The sequence below is a fragment of the Aulonocara stuartgranti genome, assembly GCF_965226115.1.
Source record: "Aulonocara stuartgranti genome assembly, chromosome: 7".
NCBI classification, from domain to species: domain Eukaryota; kingdom Metazoa; phylum Chordata; class Actinopteri; order Cichliformes; family Cichlidae; genus Aulonocara; species Aulonocara stuartgranti.
Window position 1 is genome coordinate 42048883 of NC_138945.1, and position 26778 is coordinate 42075660.

At 41.4% G+C, this 26778-nt stretch overlaps 1 protein-coding gene across 2 annotated transcripts in view; it reads left to right on the forward strand.

Annotated features, from left to right (window-relative positions):
* The window catches only part of aass (aminoadipate-semialdehyde synthase), a 101238-nt gene that overhangs the window by 6196 nt on the left and 68264 nt on the right, over positions 1-26778 (forward strand). The window contains exons 2-4 of one of the 2 annotated variants that reach the window (XM_082540798.1): positions 4246-4482; positions 6548-6724; positions 13013-13097. In XM_082540798.1, coding sequence (XP_082396924.1) covers positions 4264-4482; positions 6548-6724; positions 13013-13097 — 481 coding nt within the window. In that variant the 5' untranslated portion in view covers positions 4246-4263. Of the gene's footprint in view, positions 1-4245; positions 4483-6547; positions 6725-13012; positions 13098-26778 lie in introns of those variants that run through there. The other variant, XM_082540799.1, reaches the window with a different exon arrangement.

Consider the following 26778-nt stretch of genomic DNA (forward strand, 5'->3'; position numbering starts at 1 on the left):
GCAAACTTCAGACTGGCCTGGACATGCACTGGCTTCAGCAGCGGAACACGTCTGGCACTGCGGGATTTGATTCCCTGCCGTTGTAGTGTGTTACTGATGGTGACCTTTGTTACTTTGGTCCCAGCTCTCTGCAGGTCATTCACCAGGTCCCCCCGTGTGGTTCTGGGATCTTTGCTCACCGTTCTCATGATCATTTTGACCCCACGGGATGAGATCTTGCGTGGAGCCCCAGATCGAGGGAGATTATCAGTGGTCTTGTATGTCTTCCATTTTCTGATGATTGCTCCCACAGTTGATTTTTTCACACCAAGCTGCTTGCCTATTGTAGATTCACTCTTCCCAGTCTGGTGCAGGTCTACAATACTTTTCCTGGTGTCCTTCGAAAGCTCTTTGGTCTTGGCCATGGCGGAGTTTGGAGTCTGACTGTTTGAGGCTGTGGACAGGTGTCTTTTATACAGATGATGAGTTCAAACAGGTGCCATTCATACAGGTAACGAGTGGGGGACAGAAAAGCTTCTTACAGAAGACATTACAGGTCTGTGAGAGCCAGAGATTTTCCTTGTTTGAGGTGACCAAATACTTATTTTCCACCCTGATTTACGAATAAATTCTTTACAAATCCTACCATGTGAATTCATGGATTTTTTTTCACATTCTGTCTCTCACAGTTGAAGTGTACCTCTGGTGCAAATTACTGACCTCTGTCATCATTTTAAGTGGGGGAACTTGCACAATCGGTGGCTGATTAAATACTTTTTTGCCCCACTGTATGTAAGCGAGGTCAGCCAAGAGACAATAAAAGCCAGACTGACAATGGAAATGAAGTCCATCATGGTATTTATAAAGATACTAAACATATATCTATCCATCTATCTATCCATCTATCTATCATTATTTATAGTAATTATTTAAGGATTGTATTTTAGAATGCCAAACCCGAGACAGATAAAACTGGTTCCTCATTCTGTGTTGCTGTCATTTTATATTTGTCCCATTAAAGGAGGCTATAGTGATGGGGACACCCGTTGGTAACACGGAGGTTGCTGATAATGGTGCATAAAACCAAAAGAAGAGGAAAAAGGGCCTAAGCAGCTTCTTTAAGGCCCCTCACAGCACAGCTCCAGGTGCAGAACATGTTCTTCAACTGGACCAGGCCATAGCTTTTGAGCTTCAGGCCTACCTCCAGGCAGGGACCCTGGACACAGAGGAAGACCCACTGGGGTGGTGGAAGCTATCACAGAACCTCTTCCCACGACTCTCCATCCTGGCAAAGAAATATCTTTGCATCCCAGCCACAAGTGCCTCATCAGAAAGGGTCTTTAGCACTGGTGGAAATGTTGTCAACTGCCTGCGTGCATCCCTGAAGCCTGATCATGTCAATAGGCTGGTGTTTTTGGCTAAAAACCTTTGAAAGGTTGCAGGAACCATGTTTTGTTGAGCCATTTTGAGATTGTATGGGACTCGGGCCTACTAGTTTTTATTTATTTCTTATAAAAGGTACTACTTTCAGTGTTTAATTTTATTTTTGTTCAGGCAGCAACTTTAGTTGACATACCTCAATGTCAGTTTGATGCAATTGTGCATTGTGTGGCTACACAGCTTGCCTTGATGTTTGGTTATTTGTATGCATAAATATTATGCAGTAGTTTGAAGTTCACTAAACATTAATGTTTACATCTTTTTATTTATTTTTTATATTGCAAACATTTGGACGGTTATCAGAATTTGCACATTGTTTTATATTATTTTTTGACAATCTTTAAAGCAATTATTCAATGCATTGTTATTGTTAAATAAATATCGTGAAATAATCGTGATCTCAATTTCATTGAAAATAATGGTGATTATCATTTTTGCCATAATCGAGCAGCCCTAGAAAACGTCAGAGCACTTTTGTAAATATGTGATGTCTTGATAAATCGAGCAGATATTTGAAGTTTACACAGCTACCTTCTTGCCTGAAAATATCTTAAAAGTTTATTTTGTGACTCAGAAAGAGAAATATTAAAACTAAGTAGCTGCCATCATCGTTGGAAACTGGGGGTCCAGTCCCTGGCTATCGAGGCTGGGTATCGGAACATTATCTCGCTGGTGGGGGAAGGAATCTGGGCCCTTTCTCAATTCTAAGTACGGAAGTATGTACTCGCGTTCTCGGCGAGACCGGACTTGCCTGGACCGCACGGGAGTACGGACTTGCCGAGAACATGAGCACGGACTCGTGATTTGTACAACTGGAACACCAGCGTACATGATGATGTCACAGGTCCGGAGTTTTTACTGCTGTCCCCTCTTAATTTAACTGTGAGTAATATGTTATGAAGCTTAACTTTAATCACAGACAAACCGATTTACTCAGGAACAAATAAAACACTGAAATAAACCAAACATTAACATTTAGAAGTGATCTAAGTTACTTATATATCATGTTTAACCTCAGTAGCGAAATCTCTATTAATAAAAATAGTGTACATGTATGTCTTAATAAAAACAAGCAGGTGAGATGTTAGAACGCCTTTATTTTTATTTTAGTACAATAGACAGCTGCTGGGGTTTGGGGTTTGTTTAACCTGAGTAGCGAAAAGACCGCGGGGGGGGGGGGTTGAAAACAATGTGCCGGGAGTCCGCTGTTCTCGCCGGCTCTAATGATCCTCGACCTCGCTGTTTTCTTTGGAGCTGGCAGGTCACAGACGTCTCCGAAAACGTCGGAGCGCGTTTGGAAATATATGATATCTTGATAAATCGAGTAAATATTTGAAGTTTACACAGCTACATTCTCGCTTGAAAATAACTTAAAAGTTTATTTTGTGACGCAGAAAGAGTAATATTTAAAAGTTTTCAACCCCGCTCGTCCGCCATTGCTGCGTTTGAGTTTTGGACGAAATGCATTCTGGGATATTTAGTTGTACCAAGTCCACACAAGTCCCCACCGATGCATGCTCGATAAAACGGGCGGAGCGAGAACACATCCGGGACTTTTCTGCGTTCTCGGCTTGATGCGTACTTTGAATTGGAACAGTACTTGGTCTCCGACTGATGACGTATCACGAATACGCACAAGTATGCATATTGAGACAGGGCCCTGTACTAGTGCATGAGATTGAGAGATACTGGCTAGATATAGTCGGGCTCACCTCGACCCGTGGCTTGGGCTTGGGAACTATTGTAATGGGCTCTGTTTCAGTCTGCCCTCGGTGAGAGGCAACCCCAGAATATCCATGGGTGGGTATTCTTGTATCCCATCAATTTGCTACCAGTACACTGAGGTTCTCATTGTGCATGAGAGGGTTGCTCCACTTACCCAAACGGAACACTGACTGTCATTTGAATTTATGTGCCAAAGAACAGTTTAAAATACCCAGCGTTCTTGGAGTCACTTGGTGGGGCGTTTGAGGGTGCTCCACCTGCTGACACCCTTGTCCTACTGGGAGACTTCAACAATGACTTAGGCAACAACCTAAAATTATACTCAAAACAGAAAAACAAGAAAAACAACTGATGTTAAATGATGCCTTTAAGCCTACAAGGGTCCATTCTACAATTGTTTGTTGAATATAAACACCATTTCATGCTGATATTGCACTTCCTTTGTTTTTCAGATATCCAAATTTAAAATATCGGTATCTAAAATAAAAAGGTGGCATCGTGCCATCCTCAGTTCCAACTAGTGACAATAGTGACGATTAGTCATATGAACGACTAGTCACACACATCTCTAGTTCAAACACAACGGTCCATAAGTACATGTGGCACCAAAACACCCCAGATTGCAGGTCAGGTCAGGTAGATCAGATTGTAAGGGAGGATGCACCCATACATATAGAAAGTGTTTGATGGGAATGCCTGGCAGCTGAAACAAAAGCTCGGGTGTGGAAGGAGTTTGGTGAGGCCATAGAACAAGAGTACTTGCTCAGAGAATTATTTGATTGCTGGGGTTTTTGTCTGTATTATTGTAGGGTCTTTACCTTATCATAATAATGATAAAGTAACAATAATCACTTTGAGGTATTTGGTGTTATATAAATAAAACTGAAGTGAGTATTATCAATAATAATAAAGTATTGTAGTTGTTAAAAATAATTTAAATGTTATAACATGTTAATATGATTCCTGGTCTGGAAGAACAGCTTCCTTGTGAGCTCATGTCACTTCTCTCCCAGCAGCAAATTTTTTGACCTTTCAGCCACACTCTCCCTAGCCTCGTCACAGGTTGCCCTTTCTATTTCTGTTTCTCTTCTTTTAATTCAGGCAGGAGGAGGTGAAGTCATGTTCCGAATCCTCCATCATCAAGGTAAGGGAATGTGCACCAGTCTCAGGGCCCAGCGGCGCTATGAGCACCACAGGGCCATCATGGCTATACGTCGCGAGGATGTCAATCCCTGGGAGAGGAGGGCGCCACTGGCACCACGACATGTCAAAGAACTCACAAATGCTGGCGTAAAAGTCCTGGTACAGCCATCCAACCGCAGAGCTATTCACGAGAAGGTGAGAGAAGGAATACTTTGTTTAATTTTCACTTCTTCAGGTGGTGTTGTTTTGATTTTCAGATCTATGAAGGTAGTATTTAATATCTTGACGCATGCTCGATCATACAAGTAAGGAAATCCCAAAAAGTTGATTCTGTTCATCTGAACATAACGTCTTCAGTGGGAGAAACGTTTCGTTACTCATCCAAGTGACTCCTTGAGTCTCAGCTGAATGCAGGTTTCCTCAACGTTATAAACAGTACCTTTGCATAATGACTGAAATTAGCACCACTGACGATCAATGACCTTTGAGGTGAGGTTCTTGATCATTAATATCAATAATAATATCAATAATATAAAGAGGGTTTACCTTTAAGACCCATTGTCTGTATAATCAACTCGGTCACCTATAACATCTCAAAGTTTCTGGCTTTGATCCTCAAGCTGTTGGTAAGCAGCTCTGAACACCATGCAGAACACTTTTGATTTTGTTGAGAAGATGAGAGCTGTCATTATGCAGGCAGATGGTTTCATTTGATGTTCACCGACCAAGTACGTTTGCTCTTGGAACTATGTCTTCATTCCACATATTTCACATTCAAGGATCACTACTACAGGCAGAAACATGAGTGTGCCATGGGCTCCCTAGTTTTAACTATTGTGGCCAACTTGTACATGGAAGAAATGGAACAGAGTGCTCTGTTATCCTACCCTGAAACGCCACCAAGTCATTGGTTCAGGTATGTGGATCACACCTGGGTGAAAATCAAATCTCAGGACGTACCACAATTCACGGATCACATTAACTCAGTGGACCAACACATCAAATTCACCAGGGAGGATATGAAAAGTGGCAGGTTAGCCTTCTTAGACTGTAAGATTTCCATCAGTAATGAGGGACATTTAAAAGTTGATGTGTACCGTAAACCAAAAAGCTTTTAAGTATTTAAGGTTTGACTCTCATCATCCACTGGAGCACAAACTGGGCATCATCAGGAAGCTACAACACAGAGTGAACACCATCCCCACAGACACAGCGGCCAGGGAAGCAGAAGAACAGCACATCAAGAAGGCCCTGAGTAAATGTGGTTATCCCAGCTGGACATTTGTCAAAGCTGGGAAGGCGCCAAAAGAAAGCTCCAGCCGATCCAGGAGAGAAGGACAACTGCTGCCTAAGCGAAAAACCCGTAGTGATCCTTTATGTGTCAGGAGTATCGGAACAGCTGTGACATGTTTTCTCTAAACGCCACGTTTCTGTGACTTTCAAACCCCAAAACACGCTGCGGCAAAAATTCGTCCATCCCAAGTATCGGGTCCCCTGACACAGACAGAGTAATATAGTGTACTCTATTAAGTGCCAGGAGGATTGCCAGGATTTATACATCGGGAAAACCAAACAACCTCTAGCAAAGCGGATGGCACAACAGCGAAGAGCTAACTCATCAGACCGCAGTCTGTTTACACCTACAGGCCAGTGGACACTCTTTCAATGATGAGGATGTACACATCCTGGACTGGGAGGAACGCTGGTTTGAGCGCGGAGTCAAGGAGGCCATTTACATGAAAAAGGAAAGACCATCTCTGAATCAAGGAGGGGGCCTAAGGCCACAATGCTGTTATTGCAGCCATTCCCCAACTCTCTGTGAATTGTACTCATGGCAGTGACCATAGATTAATGGTTTTTGAGCAGTGGTTGTTGATCAGTGGTCATGACAATTTGCATAGTAATGATCAAGCTGACCTCACAGCTCATTATTTGTCAGTGGTTCTAGTTTCAGTCATTGTGCAAATGTACTGTTTATAAGGATTGGGAAACCTGCAGTCAGCTAAGACTGAAGAAGTCACTCGGGGGAGTGATGAAATGTTTCTTCCACTAAAAATGCTACGTCCAGATTAACAGAATCAATTTTTTTGGCTAGTATTTAGCGATTTTACATTTGGTGACTTTTAGGCGTCTTTGCTTCATCTAAAAACATATTGTACCTATAAAATGTATAGCTTATGGGACTAAAAATACAGACAAACTTGAAGACACATTAAAAACATTTTGTAAGCCATAACATTTAGACCGTACTTTCTTTCAGTACTATATGAAGGCAGGGGCTATCATTCAGGAGAACATTTCAGATGCATCACTGATAATTGGAGTGAAGAGGCCGCCGGAGGAGAAGATCATTCCCAAGAAGACGTACGCTTTTTTCTCACACACCATTAAAGCTCAGGAAGCCAACATGGGGCTCTTGGATGACGTACTGAAAAAGGTAAGCCCTAAAATACCCTGCAGTGGTCCTGCTTTTCAGTCAGTTTATTTATGTTTCCAGTTAGGGGTGGGCGATATATCGAATATACTTGATGGTATCACGAGTTTTTCCAAATATGATGGTTAAAATGGCTTTATCGTAACCATCAAGTATAAATTGCCATGGCAATATTAAGCTGTCTGCATTTAATTCGCTGAGTTTTTTTTCTCAGCGAATTACATCATTAATCCCCCCTCCTAACCGGAAAGTTTTCTACCTGACACACTGCACTGAGCATGTGTGTTTATTAGGGGTGCAACGATACACAAAATTCACGGTTCGGTACTTTGGTGTCACGGTTCGATATTTTTTTCGATACAAAAAAAATGTTCATACGTTTTTAATTTGTCATTTATTAAATTTTCACGGCACATTCCGCACCACATCTGTTCGTTCATCATTTGTTTGAAGCCAGCTCACCTCCTGCAACTACTTTTCCGAGAATACGTGCTTCTTTTGTGGTTCGGACTCCTTCTGACATTTCTTTGGAGGTGGAGGAACATCACAGTAATTGCTTAAAGGAGCTTCTTCGACATCTTTAAGAGTTCTAAACAAATGTCTGTCCTCCTCCAGAAAATCTTATGTACGCAAACACGCGTTGCAACTTCTTATCTTGTGCATGTTTTTTATTTTGACAGCGAATGCGCACCTGCTGACCACTTATGTGCACTTATGTAATTGAGCATTGCGTGGCACATCCGACATACTGTTTTACTTTAGCGCTTACCTTCAGGGTCATACGTCACATGAAAACCAAAATAGTTCCAAACGCCAGATCTGAATGAGGGTGGGGGAGGTTCAATTTGCCATGTTGCAAGGAGAGCTTAACTTCTGTCTCGCTAGCTTGCCCTGCGCTCACTGAATCTGCGTTCGACTACTCCGCCTAGGCTGCACTGTCGAGCGCAGATTCACTGAGCGCTCAACACAGACAGCATCGTCAGAAGGAAAGTTGATAAAATAAATTAAAAAATGTTGTATTGTTCGATGCATATGCGTACCGAACCGAAAGCACTGTATCGAACGGTTCAATATCGATACGAGTATCGTTGCACCCCTAGTGTTTATATACTACCAGGTGGGGAAAAACATGGCGACAGCAGGAGTTTTAGATGAGTGAGATAATGAGACTCTCTGTCGTTTAGATTTCACAACAGTGTCGAACAAAATGTGGTAATTTGCAAAACATCCTCTAAAAATATTGCCGCAAAAGGTAGCAGCACCACAAATGTATTCCACCAGCTGAAAAGTCATCCACTGCAAAATGAAGCCTGTTTTAAACTCTGCATGTCAGCGTCTCCCCACACACCAAAGAAAACGTTAAATGAACCAGCTGTGACACCTGCGACTGTTCTTGGTCACTCTGTTTTAGTCACTGTCTAGGCTTATGTTTCTGTAATTTGAGGTGATCACATTTTTTATAATAACCTTATAGGTTAGAAGCACAAAAGAGAACCTTTTTAATTTAACTGTTTTGTTTTGTCTCATGAATTCTTGCTTGCTGTAAATTTTTGTTGCTATGATCTTTTGTTTGTTAAAGGTCTAGTGTTGACCACAGAGAGACTTACTGTGACAGTATTGTCATCTGTAAAAAAAAAAAAAAACCTCTGTGTGCAACTGATGGTTAAAACATGATTTTTTTTATTCAAAGTAGAAAAAAATATTGAGTGGTCGATTTGAATGAGTATACCAGTGCAATTTTAGGCACTATATGATTGAAAATAACATTTGTTTTTGGAGGCTATTTAAACATATTGTGATATAGATTGTGATATAGCCAAAAACATTGTGATATTATGTTTTCCTCATATTGCCCAGCCCTGTTTCCAGTATACAACTGTAAATGATGCAGGGAAAGTCTGTATTTATCTGAGGTACAAGAAGTTCCTCCCAAGCATTCTTTGGTGTCTTTTCTCTTCTTTTGCTAGCCTTGAAATAACTTTTTTTAAACGGTATGAGTTTTTCTTTTTTTAAGTAATATGCTTAGTCAAAGACAAAGGTGGGCAGTGTGGTGGTCAGCACTTTTTCCTTACAGCAAGAAGATCCTAGGTTCAAGAACTCAACAGCGTGAGGGTTTAAGGCAGGATTTAGATGTACGTGTTGCTTCAACACTTGACAGTGGTTGCACCTGTCATTTGGGGTTGTCTTTGTTAAAAGGACTATTATAAGCAACAACAAAAAATGTAATGCAAGCTAACTGTGCTCTGATCACCAAACTAGCTGCTGGTTACAAACTTTATTCATGTACAACAGACTGATTATTCATTGCAGTGATTGGCTGTTTTGTTTTGGGAGCAAAATTCCACAAGCAGTTATGTTGCTCTCTGTGAATATTTTAATAACCTAAATCGATTAATTGAGATGTTGCTGCTTGAGTAGCTGAACTCTTCTCAAGTTTCAGTTCAAGCACTGTAGACAAAGTGAAGCAATTCTATGATCACTCTTCACAAGGTCAATGACAGGCATGAGTGTTGAAACCTGAAACCAAGACTCGCCTGACACACATTTTCCATTTTCCAGCATGTGTTTTATTTTTGTTGTGATTCAATCCCAACAGCAGTAGAGACCTGCAGGTTCTCCTCTCTCTCTCTCTCTCTCTCTCTCTCTCTCTCTCTCTCTCTCTCTCTCTCTCTCTCTCTCTCACTCACACACACACACACACACACACACGTGATGTGATCAATTTTTGGGATAAAAAGCCAACACCTTTAATTTCAGTCCTTTCAATCACCTGCTCAGACTGTCAGGGCTCTGTGTGCGGGCTGGTGGAGATGTGGATCCAAGTGCATGACTCTGAGACGGAGATATAACTGAAAACCACAGCTTTATTGCTGGCACCAACAAAAAAGAAACCAAACATGAAAACACTAACTGGAACACACAGGCAGGATCTGAGGGTACGACGCGACACCGAGCACGGGAAAACACAGGGCTTACACAGGGTAATGATGAGGGAATGGACAACAGGAGGGAGACACAACTGGGAGAGATCAGGGCTGATGAGACAGGGGGAACAAAGCTGCACACACTAACATAAGACAAAGACTTTCACAATAAAACAGGAAACATGAATCACTACTCAAAACCCAAGCAAATCATAATTCAGAGAAAAACCAAACATAAGAACTAATCTCTTAACAAGAATAACTGAAACAGAGATTATAATAATAATCAACAAAGCACCAGAGAAACATAAAGAACCCATCATTCAAAAAATAAACCAAAACATAATAAACTCAAAATGCTGGGTCGAATCGCCCCAGAACTGTGACACAGACAGTTTAAATGTTAATGAAAACAAGCTTGTTAACTGTTTCCAGCAATGACTGTTTTCATTTTTTGACACATTAACACCAAAACTGGATTAAGATCAAGTTAAAACCAAAGCTGTCATAGTTCACAAGCTTTACGTCTGTTAAGTTTTTCATGAACTTGCTGTAGCCTGACAGCAGCGGTCCTCTCTCAGTAGAGAGTCGCATCTCACAGTATGTGAGGGTAAGACTGAAATAAAACCTTGATTATTCTTTATATCTCCTGGGTTCTCCTTGGGTCTAAACATCATTGTAAATGGCCTGTATTTATATAGCGCTTTACTAGTCCCTAAGGACCCCAAAGCGCTTTACATATCCAGTCATCCACCCATTCACACACACATTCACACACTGGTGATGGCAAGCTACATTGTCATCAGACAGTGAGCATGACAGTCTGTGCTGATTTCTGCTCATCTTCCTGTTTTTTGTTTTTTTTTTATGGGCAGACACTTCTGTAGAGATTTACCATTAGAATGCAAAAATTGCACATGTAGCCAAATGGTTGACTTCACCCTTATGATGTCTACAACCATCCATGTTGCACAATGTAATCACTGCTTAAAGGGGGACATGGATTTGCATGATTTGATTCGTTAATATAGAATATAAATAAAATCTGTTACTCTGTATTATTATAGATTAAGTTGTCATATTTAAATGAAGTGGTATATAAAGTAATGAAAATTATTTAGTATAAGTATAGAAGAACCAGTGAAACTATACAAAAGGAATAATTGATGGAACCATGAATTCGGCTCTTTACTGAAAAAGGAGATTGTTTCCTGAAGGAGAATGTTTGGCTGTCAGTTTGTGCCCTGAAACTCAAGGACACTTGGGCTATGCAGCAGGTCAATGATCCAAAACACACCAGCAAGTCTACCTCTGAATGGATCAAAGAATACAAAATCAAAGTTTTGGAGTGTCCTAATCAATGTAGGATTGAGTTACTATTTGTTTCATTTAATTGTATTAAGTTAAATTAGATTTAACGCGGTTTGACAGGGTGAAACAATCTTAGTCACAAGTCCAAACAATGACAATAAAAGATCCATTGGTTATGACTTATTAGATTTGGAAAGGTGGGAGGACAAGAAATTGGGATCACTATCAGGAGACTGATCAAGGATTATAAAATTGGATTAAATAAAGACATTGCTTCACGGAGCCACTGAGTGTGGTACAGGGCACTGTTTTCCAGAAGAAGAGTAGGTGTTGTGTTGCCAATAATAAGGTGAATTTATTAATAAAGAAAACAATAATAAGATAAATGGTAAGAACTCCAATTGACTAATCGATATATGAGAAAGGTAACGTAAAACTTGACATTTATTGAAGCTATTGATTTTAAGTATAAAAAATTGATAGACAGCTTTAGATAGGTGAATCCTGAAATTGTATAAAGAGAGGTGGGTGTGAATCGAGGTTTACATTCCAACACTTGTTCAGGCTAATTCCCAGCTCTCTCTCCCATGCAGATTTAACATTGGATGGTGAGGAATAAACAGATGAAAGGAGTCTACTATATATCTGAGAGAGAAATTACTTTTGACGGGGATCGGAGCATAGGAGTTTTTCCCACAGGTGTTGGGGAGTTTAAAATGATTGGTATTCACTTTGAAAAATCTAAAAACAAAATACACTAAAATGCAAAATAAATAATAAAGACATAAATAAAGAAAACCCATAAATGACTATGTGTCCAAACTTCTCAACAAATAATGAAAACTGATTCAGATTTCTAGCTGTTGCTACTAGGGATAGGTATTGATAAGATTTTCACGATTCCGATTCTATTTTCGATTCTGTTTAACGATTCGATTCTTTATCGATTCTCTTATCGATTCTTTTTAAAAAAGGAGAACACTAAGGTCGATTAGCTTAGAACTTTGTTTTATATCTTCTCTTTGAACAAGATAGAAATTTAGGAGTAACATGGCCTTACAAACCCAGCAGTGAGATCTTAAGAGATCCACAGCCTACGGCTTTTCAGTGGGGTGTCACAGGGTCCCCAGGAAAAAAATTGTAAATGTAAAATAAACATTCTTCTGTAGCAATAACAAAGTATAACATAAATTATTCTGTAGCAATTACACAAGAATATCCAGTAATGTCCCTGCCTACAATTAAACACATTCACTTACCGAAAATCGGGGGCATCTGCTGTGGCAAATGGGTGCAAGCCTTTTACCACAAACTTAGTCACTGCTCGGTGACATTCGTCTATCCTGGCCTGAAAGGAGACGCTACTGGTAGACTGCAGTGACAACTGCCAGCATCTGAGCCAGCTAGACTCTGTCTGTCTCTCTCATCATGGTCACCTAAATGCACAGTAATGGCAGGTTTTGTAATAAGGCAGATTGCGCTAACATAATATGCACTGTTAGTTGATTATTTACCTGCTGCATTAACGGGAGAGGATGTGCAAACGTTACCGCTGCTGCTGGATTGAGATTCACGAGTCCGTAGCGGAATTAAAAACACGACATTCATTTAAGGTTATCGCGTGTTTTGTGAGCAAATGCTTTTGCATATTCGTAGTGTTTCCTCCCTTAAATGAAATATCTACTTTGCAAGTATTGCAAGTTGCCCTGTTGTCATCCGTTCTCATAAAGTATAACCAAACTTTTTAGCGTTTGAGCCGCCATGTTTCCTGCCAGGTAAATGATGCTCTGCAACGTGGTGACGTCATTCGGGGCAACTGGAATCAATAAGGGAATTGTTTGCGAAAATGGCAAACAATTCCAAGGAATTGAAACAGTGGGAACCGGTTCTCAACAAGAACCGGTTTTCGATACCCATCCTTAGTTGCTACTCAACTAATGATTTTGATGTACAGTAAATAAAGAAATACAGCATACTCTGCCGAAGGCTGGATTTCATTTTCCATTTAAATTCACACTCTTCAAAAACACTAACAAAGTTTCTTTTGTCTGTGCAGGAGATCAGGCTCATTGATTATGAGAAGATGGTTGATGCTAATGGTTACCGGATTGTAGCATTTGGCCAGTGGGCTGGTGTCGCAGGTAAGAAAGGCTGCTGGGATTCCTAATCTTGTTAATTATTTCCCCGACTGTGTAGAAAGAGTTGCACTGTAGCAAACTTTGGGATCAGTGAAGATCAGGTCAGATCATGGGCAGAAGTGAATCATTCGTAAAAACATGGCCTTTATCATTTGATCAGTCTGACCACTGTTGACACTGTTAACTCGGACTTGCAAGATCAAAATCTGTTATTCAGTATAAACTGTTACAGAATTTTATGTCATTACTGACATAAAAAAATAATGAAAGTAGGACTCATAAGAAATCCCTCTGTCCAGCCATACTCTTCTTTCGTGTGCTCCCTTATTTTTAGACATGGATCCGTGTGCTTGATTCAGCACATTTTTATGCCGGATCCCCTTCCTGATGCAGCCCTTCTAGGAATTTATGCCTCCTGGTCTTAAACCAAAGATCTTTTGCATGTTTGGAAAATGTGCTCGACACTACACTATTGACCCCATACATAAATACCCACAATTAGTTGGATCAAGAAGAGCTCCTCCTGGCCCAGCGAAGTCAGAAAACAAAAGGCTTAAAGGGTTTAAGGGTGTTCTTTATGACAAACAGTAAATGGACTGGTTCTTGTAGAGTGCTTTTCTGTTCTCATGAGCACTCAAAGCGCTTTATACAGCTTACCTCATTCATCCAGTACCAAGATGGTGAGCTCAGGTTGCGTGAAAGAAAACGTGTTTATAGCATAAACAGCACCATTAAATCATTCACTGAGAAAAATGCTAGTGGGAATCCTTCATCAAAGGACCTGATCAACAAATTCTAACGTGAATAAGAACAAACTTTGTAGCTGTTCCATCCACCGCTGCAGTAAGCCTCAAAAAGTTTTATTATTGAAACATGCAGATGAACCGTTAACTTGATAGTACGATGATTGATACCTGATATCATGTTTAAATTGTACAGCTTAATGAATTCTGACGGCAGCCGTACTTGTAGATACCTGAACACAACTTGGAGCGTGGAAAGAAAGAAAGAACGTCGCACCGTATCACGTATAATTTGATTCACATTCTTTGATTCACGTATACGTTTTTGTGAACTCCATTGTACACGAAGCGATCTTCACGGGTGGGGGGGGGGGGCAAAACGATTTGGTCGATATGCCCCCGAAGGCCGTCAAGGCGCTACTGGCAGAGGATGACAGCTATGTCAGTGTTAGCACGCTGAACGCTATGCTGGAACAGCAACGGGAATTTTACACAAAGATCTGATTCATCAACAGCAAGATAACTTTAAGACATTTGTCCAATTAATCATGGATGGAACTAACAAAAGGTTGGACAGCATTCTAAGGGATGTACAGGATGTTAAATCCAGCCTGCAATTCACGGATGGGGTTGTCACCGAGCTGCAAACTGAAGAGAGGTGCATTAAAAGCAAACTAAAAGAGTTTGAATCGGCGGTCAGCAGCATACGCGAGGAACACAGAGAATTAACAACCAAGATGGATTATTTAGAAAATCAATCGAGAAGGAACAACATTGTGGTGGATGGATTAACAGATGAAAAAGCAGAAACGTGGGATGGATCAGAGGAGAAAGTCCGACATATGCTGAAGAACAAGCTGGGCCTGGATAGTGACAGCATTCAAATTGAACGCGCTCACAGAGTCGGTCCATACAAGGAAAATGGACGAGCCAGGCCGATTGTGGTCAGACTACAAAGATTTAAAGATAAACAATTAATTTTCTCATCTGCCAAAAAATTGAAAGGTACCAATCTTTACATCAACGAAGATTTCTCAGAGTCCATCAGGAAGAAGAGGAAAGAACTGTTACCACAGCTGAGAGCGGCCAGAGACAGAGGTGATATTGCCGTCCTGAAATATGACAAATTAATTGTTAAACCGAGGCCACAGAACGCCGGAATTAATATTTAGATTTCAGCAATGTTGCCATTTGTAGCTGTTGAGATCGATCGGTCTGCAAATGTCGGATCCTATACTTATTCCCGGATTCTCCGGTAAAGATTTTGAAGTGGCTCATGTTAATATTTGTAGCCTTAAATATAAGATTCAAGAAATTCATGCACTGTTGTCAACAAATACGCTAAGTGTGCTGGCTTTTTCCGAGACAGATTTAGATGCTGCCTTTGAGAATAATGAATTTGAAATAAACGGTTATAAGTTGTATAGGAAGGACAGAAACAGATTTGGAGGGGGCGTAGCCCTATACATTAATGATAATATGGCAAGCAAACTACGTATAGACTTAATGTTTAACGACCTGGAAATTGTGTGGGTTCAGTTACACCCGCTCTATGGCAGGCCTGTATTAGCAGGTTGCTGCTATAGACCCCCAAGTAGTAATATGTTGTATGTAAAACGAATCTGTGAAATGCTGGAAAGAGTAACTGAGGAAAACAAAGACATGTTCTTATTAGGAGACTTTAATATCAATTGGTCAGCTCCTTCTTGTCCTTTAAGGAAAAAGATAAGTTCATCAGCGTCGGCTTGTTGCCTGTCTCAGATGATCACCATTCCCACCCGGGTCACGGTCAACGCAGGAGGTCATAGGTCATCATCATGTATTGATCATATATATACAAATGTTCCTGAGCATTGCTCTAATATTGTTTCTATTCCAGTTGGTTATAGTGACCATAATCTTGTAGGTTTGACCAAGAAAATGAAACCACTGAAAACTGCACAAAAGATTATTTTTCATAGATCATACAAAAATTTCAATGCAGATAAGTATATTAATGACGTAAAAGAAATTCACTGGACTGACATCTGCCTCGAGAGTGACCCTGATATGGCATTATCTATGTTTATTGAAAACTTTTGCTACCTGGCTGACAAACATGCCCCCTTAAAAAGATTTACTGTTAAAAAGAACTACGCACCTTGGTTAGATAATGAACTTAAGGTTGCAATGTCAGAAAGGGATATAGCAAAAGCAAAAGCACATAAGTCTGTCAGTCCACAAGAGTGGGAAAGATATCGCGAGTTAAGAAATCAAGTAACTAAATTGAATAGGCGCAAGAAAGAATATTATCAACTTAAGCTCAAGGAGGCCAATAAGGACAGAAAAAAGGTGTGGAAAGTTTTAAATAATATAATGGGTAGAGATCTTGCTCCGGTGATGTTTCACATCTACATGGGTATACGTTTATAAGTAAAGCTAAGGACATAGCCAATTATTTTGCGAATTATTACAGCAATAAAATAACAAATTTAAAATCTACAATGAGCAGAGGCGATCCCACCTTATCACGTCGTCTTATACAGGATGTTATCATGAATAATAAGCAATGCCAATTTAAGTTTGAGGCGGTGAATGTGGAGATGGTAGAGTGCTTATTGATATCACTTCCTGACGATACATCCTCCGGCTCTGATAACGTAGACAATAAACTGCTCAAAGTTGCAGCCAAGTTTGTGTCCCTTCCTATATGTCACATATTTAATAGATCTTTGGCATGCAGCTTATTTCCATTGCAGTGGAAAGAATCGAAAATAATTCCCATTCCTAAAAACAAGAATGACGTTTTTAATGGTGTCAATAGCAGACCTATTAGTCTACTCCCCGTTCTAAGTAGAATTATGGAGAGGATTGTCTATGAACAAATTCAACATTACCTAACAGAAAATCAGTTACTCACTCAGTTTCAACATGCCTACAAACCTGGTTATTCCACCAGTTCAGCTCTCATTCACATGACAGATAACTGGTATAAATATCTAGATAATGGGAATTTGGCCAGGGTGGTATTTTTGGATTTTAGTGCTGCATTTGATTTGATAAATCATGATCTTTTGATAGATAAACTAAAATGTTATGGATTTTCACCAGCAGCTTTGTGCTGGATGGAAAGTTATTTGTCTGGAAGACGGCAAAAGGTTTATTATAATGGTTATTTCTCGGAGGGCTGTAAAATGAACTGTGGTCTACCCCAAGGCAGCTGCCTCGGTCCACTTCTCTACTCAGTCTTTACAAATGATTTGCCGTATGTCCTGGATAAATCTCATCTTGTAATGTATGCTGATGATTCCACCATGTTTTATTCAGCCAGTAGCCACTCTGAATTGACAAGCGTATTACAACTAGATTTGCTGAACGTGTTTGATTGGATAAGTAAAAACAACATGATTTTAAACGTGTCTAAATCCAAATCCATGTTAATAGGAAGTAGAGTACGCTTAGTCAACAGCCCACAACTAAATCTTTCCATAGCTGGATCGGTATTAGAACAGGTCACCCAGATTAAATTACTTGGTGTTACCATAAACCACCACCTTTCATGGTCTCAGCACATCAACTCTGTTATTAAGAAAATGGGACAGGGCATAGCTATAGCTAGGAAATGCTCTTTTTATATCACTTCTTCAATTATGAAAGATGTCATTAATCCACTAGTATTATCTCATCTAGAGTACTGCTCAATCATTTGGTCAGCAGCTAATAAGACAGATCTGAACAGACTTCAGTTAGTCCAAAATAGGGCGGCCAGATTAGTGTTAAGGTGTTCATATTATACAAGTATTGATAAAATGCACGATAAACTTTCTTGGCTTTCTGTACAAGTTAAATTATACTATGGCTTACTTGTATTTTTAAAGAAAGCAATACTGGTAAACACACCACACTTTTTTTTATGCTCAGTTGCAGTATCCAGATGAAATACATAATCATGCTACACGATTCTCAACTAACCACAATTTAGTAATTCCTCGAGTTAAAAGTAACTTCTTGAAAAACTGTTATATTTAGAGCATCTTTTCAGTGGAATAAGTTGCCTTATGCAATTAGAGAATTGGCTTCTATTCATAATTTTAAAAATCACCTAAAAGCCTATTTAGGCAGTTTTTAATTTATTTGTAAAAATTGTAGAGGGTAATGTCACTTGTAATGGAAATTGTGTATTTTGTTTGAGTGTTTTGTTTTGGTTTGCTGTGCGAGGTTGTTGGATATTCGTGGAAACTGGTACACGCTGTCGTATACGCCGGTCAAGCACATCCCGAACATGCTCAATGGGTGACATGTCCGGTGAGTATGCTGGCCATGCAAGAACTGGGACATTCTCAGCTGCCATCTGCCCTGAACAATGTGAACCATGATTCATCCGTGAAGCGCACACCTCTCCAACGTGCCAGACGCCATCGAATGTGAGCATTTGCCCACACAAGTCTGTTACGGCGACGAGCTGGAGTCAGGTCAAGACCCCGATGAGGACGACGGGCATGCAGTTGAGCGTCCCTGAGACGGTTTCTGACAGTTTGTGCAGAAATTGTTTGGTTGTGCAAACCAATTGTTCCAGCAGCTGTCTGGGTGGCTGGTCTCAGACGATCTTGGAGGTGAACCTGCTGGATGTGGAGGTCCTGGGCTGGTGTGGTTACACGAGGTCTGCGGTTGTGAGGCCGGTTGGATGTGCTGCCATATTCTCTGAAACGCCTGTGGAGACGGCTTATGGTTGAGAAATGAACATTCAATGCACGGGCGACAGATCTGGTTGACATTCCTGCTGTCAGCATGCCAATTGCACGCTCCCTCATTGCTTGTGGCATCTGTGGCATTTTGCTGTGAGACAAAACTGCACATTCCAGGGTGGCCTTTTGTTGTGGGCAGTCTGAGGTACACCTGTGCACTACTCATGATGTCAGATCAGCATCCTGATGTGGTACACCTGTGAGGTGGGATGGATTATCTCAATATAGCAGATGTGCCCACTACCACACATTTGGACTGATTTGTGATCACTGTTTGGGAGGGATGGTTATATTGTGTATCTGGAATGAATTTTAGGTCTCTACGTCCATCCCATGGGGAATGGGAGCAGTAACAAAGGTGTTGCGTTTATATTTTTGTTGAGTGTATTAGCCAGAGGTCCCTTTACTACGGTTCGGAGCCGTGGACCAGTTTTATATACGCAAGGAATAGTTTTCTATACGAGAACGCTGCAAAAAGTGCAGCCTTACGTAATGTCCACCCTACTGTTACTCAAATCAAATCAAATCAAATCAAATCACTTTTATTGTCACATCACATGTGCAGGCACACTGGCACAGCACATGCGAGTGAAATTCTTGTGTGCGAGCCCCACAAGCAACAGAGATGTGCAAACACAACAACACAAACGAGCAAAATACAAGAATGGCCAACCTGAAACTAATAAATATATGTACAATATATAATAGTGTATGCATTTCTGGATGTGTATACTAAATATTTTCCTACGTGTGTGTGTGTGTGTGGTGTGTGTGTGTATGCACATTTTTACAAATTAAATAGTTAAAAAAAAATTAAAAAAATAAATAAATTAATAATAATAATAATAATAATAAAATATATAAAATATACAGAGTTGAATATGTGCAAAACAAGTGGCATTTATATACAGTGTGGAGTGCATAATGTTAAAGTTCCAGTAGTGAAGCTGAGGTGTCTATGACGTGTTCAGCAGTCTGATGGCCTGATGGAAAAAGCTGTCTCTCAGTCTGCTGGTACGGGACCGGATGCTGCAGAACCTCCTTCCTGATGGAAGTAGTCTGAACAGTTTATGGCTGGGGTGACTGGAGTCCTTGATGATCCTCCCCGCTTTCCTCAGGCACCGCTTCCTGTAGATGTCTTGGAGGGAGGGAAGCTCACCTCCAATTATCCGTTCAGAGCACCGCACTACTCGCTGGAGAGCTTTGCGGTTGTAGGCGGTGCTGTTGCCATACCAGGTGGTGATGCATCCAGTGAGGATGCTCTCAATGGCACAGTGATAGAAGGTCCTGAGGATGCGGGGGCTCATGCCGAATCTTTTCAGTCTCCTGAGAAAGAAGAGGCGCTGCTGCGCCTTCTTCACTGTTTTGTTTGTGTGTACTGACCACGTAAGATCCTCAGCCAGATGTACTCCAAGGAACCGGAAGCTGCTCACTCTCTCCACAGCAGCGCCGCTGATGGTGATGGGGGTGTGTACTTCTCTGCACCTCCGGAAGTCCACTATCAACTCCTTTGTCTTTGCGACGTTGAGGGTGAGATGGTTGTCTTGACACCAGTGGGTCAGGGCGCTGACCTCCTCCCTGTAAGCCGTCTCATCACCGTTGGTGATAAGACCCACCACTGTAGTGTCGTCCGCAAACTTCACAATGATGTTGGAGCTGTTAGTGGCTGTGCAGTCGTAGGTGTAGAGTGAGTACAGGAGAGGGCTCAGTACACACCCCTGTGGAGCACCAGTGTTCAGTGTGATGGGGGATGAGGTGATGCTGCCCAGTCTGACCACCTGGCGTCTGTCAGACAGGAAGCTAAGGATCCAGCTGCAGAGGGAGCTGCTCAGTCCTAGATCCTGCAGTTTCCTGTCCAGCTTCGAGGGAACGATGGTATTGAATGCTGAGCTGTAATCTACAAACAGCATCCTCACATACGTGTCTCTCTTCTCCAGGTGTGACAGGGCAGTGTGTAGTGTCAGGGCTATGGCATCATCAGTGGACCTGTTGTGGCGGTATGCAAACTGTAGAGGGTCCAGTGAGTCGGGTAGTGCAGAGCAGATGAAGTCCCTGACCAGCTTCTCGAAGCATTTGCTTACGATGGGGGTCAGGGCTACAGGTCGCCAGTCGTTCAATGAGGAGATGGTGGAGGATTTGGGTACAGGGACGATGGTGGCCATTTTGAAGCAGGCTGGGACTACAGACAGAGAGAGGGAAAGGTTGAAGATGTGTGTGAACACTCCAGCCAGCTGAGCCGCTCATGACCTGAGGACGCGGCCGGGAATCCCGTCCGGACCAGTAGCTTTGCGTGCGTTCACCTTCCTGAAGCACTTCCGCACATCCTCCTCAGACACAGTGTGCGCACTGACGTCATCCGCGGTGCGCACACTGTCCGGTCTCATGGTGTTCGCTGTGTCGAATCTAGCGTAGAATACGTTTAGATCCTCACACAGAGAGGCCGTGGTCTGCGGTGTGCTGGTTTTCCCTCTAAAGTCTGTGATCGTGTTTAGTCCCTGCCACATACTCCGAGGGTTGTCAAACTGTTGCTCCACCCTGTCCCTGTACTCACGTTTGGCTGCTTTGATCGTCTTCCGGAGTTGGTAATGTGCGTGTTTGTAGTCCGATGTGTTCGCGGAGGCAAAGGCGGTGTTCCGTGCCGCGCGAACATCTCCGTTAATCCAGGGTTTTTGATTTGGGAAGGATTTGACTGTTCTGGATGGGACGACATCTTCCACGCATTTCCTGATAAATCCACAGACTGAGTCTGTGTATTCATCAATGTCTCTGGCGGCCACGTGAAACATTTCCCAGTCCGCGTGATCAAAACAGTCCCGCAGCGCAGACTCCGATTGGTCCGTCCAACAGTGCACCGCCCTCCGGGTTGGAGCTTCCTGTTTCAGCTTCTGCCTGTAGGCGGGCAGGAGCAGGATGGAGCAGTGATCTGATTGGCCGAATGGGGCGCGGGGGAGGGCTTTGTACGCATCCCGGAAAGAGGTGTAACAGTGGTCGAGTAGCCGGTTTCCACGTGTGTTGAAAAGGATGTGTTGATGGAGTTTTGGTGAGACTTTCTTCAGGTCTCCCTTATTAAAGTCTCCGGCTGTGATAAACGCTGCCTCTGGGTGTGCGGTTTCCTCGCTGCTGATCGCGCTGTACAGTTCCCTGAGTGCACGGTCAGTGTCGGCTTGTGGGGGAATGTAAACAGCCGTAATAATCACTGCTGTAAATTCCCTCGGTAGCCAGAATGGCCGGCACTTAATCATCAGGTACTCCAGGTCCGGTGAGCAGAAGGATTTGACCGGGTGCACGTTCGCATAATCACACCAGCTGTTGTTGATCATGAAACACACACCACCGCCTCTGCTTTTCCCAGTAAGATCCTGTGACCTGTCCGCGCGGTGCACAGAGAACCCCGGCAGTTGTATTGCGGAGTCCGGTACTTTGTCCGATAGCCAGGTTTCTGTGAGGCATATCACGCAGCAGTCCCGCATCTCTCGCTGGAATGAGATCCGTGCCCGAAGCTCGCACAGCTTGTTCTCCAGAGACTGCATATTAGCCAGTAATAAACTGGGTAACGGTGGTCTGTAAGTGCGCCGTCTCAGTCGAACCAGAACGCCAGATCTTCTCCCTCTGCGTCGGCGTTTGCGGCCTCCAGGGCCAGAGAACAAAGGCGTCTCAGGTGAGATGAATGGGGGGTCTGCAAACGGAGCGTCCGTGTTGCAAAACTTGAACTCCGGAAAGTTATTAGAAAGACTGTCTTTTATGTCCAGTAAGGTTTGTCGGTCGTACACAAGGAGACAAGTGCTGCTCGTGAAAAAATAAAGGAAAAGTAAAATTAAACACAGAAGAAAGCCGTTGCTTGGGGGAGCTCGCGACGAGGCTGCCATACTCGGCGCCATCTTGAATTATTATTATTATTATTACTCATTTTATATTAAGATTTAAAAATCTAGTTGGTACTGGTATGACAAGTAGCCTTCAGTAATAGTAATAAATCACACAGCAAAAGTACATTCATGTAGTTGTAAAAAGCATGATAATATATTAAGTAATCTAAATCAACATTATGCACTCCACACTGTATATAAATGCCACTTGTTTTGCACATATTCAACTCTGTATATTTATATATTTTATTATTATTATTATTATTATTATTATTATTATTATTATTATTATTTTATTTTATTTTTTTTATTTATTTTTTTTTACTATTTAATTTGTAAAAATGTGTATACACACACACACACACACACACACACACACACACACACACACGTAGGAAATATTTAGTATACACATCCAGAAATGCATACACTATTATATATTGTACATATATTTATTAGTTTCAGGTTGGCCATTCTTGTATTTTGCTCGTTTGTGTTGTTGTGTTTGCACATCTCTGTTGCTTGTGGGGCTCGCACACAAGAATTTCACTCGCATGTGCTGTGCCAGTGTGCCTGCACATGTGATGTGACAATAAAAGTGATTTGATTTGATTTGATAAAGTATTCAGAATACGTTACTCTCACTGAGTAACGTAACGGAATACGTTACAAAATACATTTTGGGGCATGTAATCTGTAATATGTAGTGGAATACATTTTAAAAACAACCTTCCTAACACTGTTAAAATCTTTATTTTTGAAAAAATGAATTCAGTCATTAATAGTTATGGTTAAACAAATGCTTGGCTTAACAAAATGCTGACTTTTAGTTAGCCTAGCTACAGTGCCTAAGAGAAACCTATGGTTGTTTTTATTCATCACTGTAGTCAGTGATGAATAACAAGACACCCTAGATTTACAGAGGGGAAACTATTTTTACAGGCCAAATAAAGATCTTCTAAATTGAGATGGCATTTCCTCCCCAACATACGGGTTCTATTTTTTTAAGTTTGAGAGTTATACCAGGGAGTAGGAATGGGAATTGATAAGAATTTAGCGAAGATATTACATTTGTGCAGTTGAATTGTATGCTGTGTGGTCAAATGTTTGTGCATGTTGGAGGTATTTCCCCTAATTGTTGTGCAGGCACTGGCAAAGAACTGAAGTTGTGTTAGAAGCTTAATGCAGTTTGTTCTGTCCTGGGTGCAGTTTGCACTTTACCATCATGCTCTCATCCTTTTATGGAATAAAAATAAATGTAATGTAGACTGTGTCATTATTTTCATCCCTGACACAAGCTGAAATAAGTGGGAGTGATAGGCAAGTAGACAGTAAAGTTGTGGCCAAACGGTTTGAGAATGACACAAATATTGCTTTTCACAAAGTTTGCTGCCGTAGATCTTTTTGTCAGTTGTTCTGTGACGTATTGAAGTAGGAATTACAAGCACTGTTTACATTTCAAAGGCTTTTATTGACAATTACATTAAGTTTATGCAAAGAGTCAATATTTGCAGTGTTGGCCCTTCATTTTCAAGCTTCTGGGCCAAATCCTGATTGATGGCAACTGTTACGGATTCAAATATTGGGGGTGGATACAAGAGGAAAAACCACAATAACAACACTGGTCCGGCCGGGTTGAGTCAAACGATGATTTTAATGATCAAACGTGTGGGAGATGGACACTGTACGCAGACAGCATCAGATCTCAAAATGGTGGAGCATTGGTCAAACTCTTATAGCCTCTAGTGGCCCCCACCTAATCATAAAAGCCTAAACATTCACATTCTTTCTCTCACACAGCGCCTAAGCTACGACCTTGGCTCCCTGTTTATCTGCTCCTGCTGAGATGGGGCAGAAAACTCCAGTATGTTCTGTTCTCTTCTAATCAGACAAATAAGGCGATGACTTTCTGCGAACAGTATTTCTTATAACTCAGCAGTATAATGCATCATAAAACAATATCATTCATTCACAATAAATCAGCAGTCTAATGTAATGCAAATCAGTTTAACAAATGTAATAGTTATCACCTTCTTCTAATTCAGGAGAATAATGCAAACTAAAACTACATAATAATTCACAATCTTTAATTAGGGGTCTAACATGGCATAAAATAATATTATAATCCCACATTCCCCCTGTTGAGCTCTTTAGAATAAAGAGCTCACCTACACCCTGTAATCCAGTGTAGCCGGGTTTATTTCTTCTTCCCCCTGAGGCCCTCTGTCCCCCTGTTGGGCGAACCATATGTGAGATGACCAATGTGTTTGCGCAGTTCAGATGCAAGAAAAACTATTACTACAACAATAGCAGGTACAGATGACACTGCCCAGTTCTCCCACAGCTTTATTTTGGTGCTACCTTATAGGGCTGGGCCATATTATACCGTTCATGGTAATACCGGTATAATGTTAGGCAACGATAGGAAAATGAAATATCGCGATAGAATATGAGTAAAACGCGCATGCGCAGTGCCTTTGTTTTCATACGCACATGGCCGATTGTTGAGTGAAACAGATGAACCAGAATTGGTTTGTAAAAATGGTGCAACTTCAGTAATGTGGAACTGGTTTGGTGTTTGTCCGTCAGATACACGACAAAGCACATTTCTTTGCAGAACATGCAAGCGGCCGTCGTTATTGTCGTATTTGTCGGACTAAGATGCTCTTAAATCTGGGAGTAATCTGGGTCCTAAACTCCGTATACTTCAGGTCAAACGAACACTGCAGCATCACTGAGAGTTAAAAACTGTCTAAATTCTTTCATCTTTAATAAAACGATCAGCATTGCTGCTTTACCATGTGTAACTATGAAGTTTAACTTCCAAGCATCTATGAAAACAGAATTTATTACATTTAACGGCGTTAGAAGTTAGCAGGAAGCTAGCAGAAGTTAGCTTCGCTAGTTACCTAAACATGATATAGCATGTTCTGACTGAGAGATTTCTGAAAAAATTCAAACGTACAGCTCTGCTATCACTTCCAACATAAATGAAGAGAGGAAACTAAACAGCAGTGACGTTTGTAGGGTTACTGAAGTTGGGCTAGCTGGTATATAATGATGTGCTACGTGATCGCTAGCGACGCAGCTATGTTAGCATAACATAAACAGTGAAGCTGGAGGACGAACACTAACACTTTTCCACTTACAAAAGTTAACGTTAAGGTTCTGATAGTTAGAGACTAATGTAATCGCATGGCAGGATGCTGTAAACGGACCAAACTTCAGTCAGGAGAACAACTGAGATAATCCATCCACAATACGAGGTCAGTCATTAATATACTGCAACAACATGGGAATAGAGCAGCTGCCAGAGAATTCAACATTAATGAATCAATGGTACAGAAGTGGAGGAAGCAAGAAGAATGAGTTTAATAAAGTTTGATTTATCTGACTGCTTTGTTTCGCTTAATGTGCCTTATAATCCCGTGCACCTTATGGTCCGAAAAATACGTACTGCACACTGCAGTTTAATGTTGCAAAGCACCTCTTTTTAACTTCAGTGGATATTAAACATGGTTATGCTCAGGATATGTCAGCCCATTTCTACTGGAAATGCCTTTTGGTTAAACTTTCAGCAAGGAATTTGCATTTGCACTGTTACATTTTTATAAAGCTTTAATGTACATAAAAACCAGCTTCTTGTTTAAGTGAAAATAAATGGAAGGTTGTCTTTTTGCGCTAGTAATGTTGTGGAGTTGTATTTTGTCTCGCATCAATTATATCGTCAGTTATATCGTTATCGCAAATTTTCAAATATATATTGTGATAAATATTTTTGGCCATATCGCCCTGCTCTACTACCTTATACCCTTCAGACGTACTCAGACTAGAACCCCTGTCCAAGGAGCTTTTAGCCTTTATTTTATTGCTGCAGCCACCAGTGTCGTCCAGTTGGGTGATCCTCTGCTCTTCTTTCTTCAACCTCAGGGGTTAGACAACCCTTCAGTCGTTGCACAGATCAGGGGATTATTCTGCCCCGATTTCAAACAACGATCTGTGAATCCTCGGGTCCTGTGTGTCCTGTGTATCCCCCAGAAAAAGGTACAGGAACGTGTCCCCCTTTTGCCCAAGAGCCTCTCGAACCTCGTTGGTCTGGTGTTCCTGGATTTCCGCCAACCCCTTCATGGTTATTGCTGTGTTTATGGGATCCATCCTTTTGAGGTGACTAATCGGAGCCAAACGCCATGGCACTTGAACCCAGTTGGTGTCTCGGCAGTCACTGTGTCTGTCTCTGCTGTGAAGGATCCTCGTATATCTGTGACCTCGTCTGGTGTCTGTTCCTTTCTCTGTAAGAGACAGAAAACCAAAACACCTCTCTTCCTAGCCCTAATAATCTAATGTTGTTATC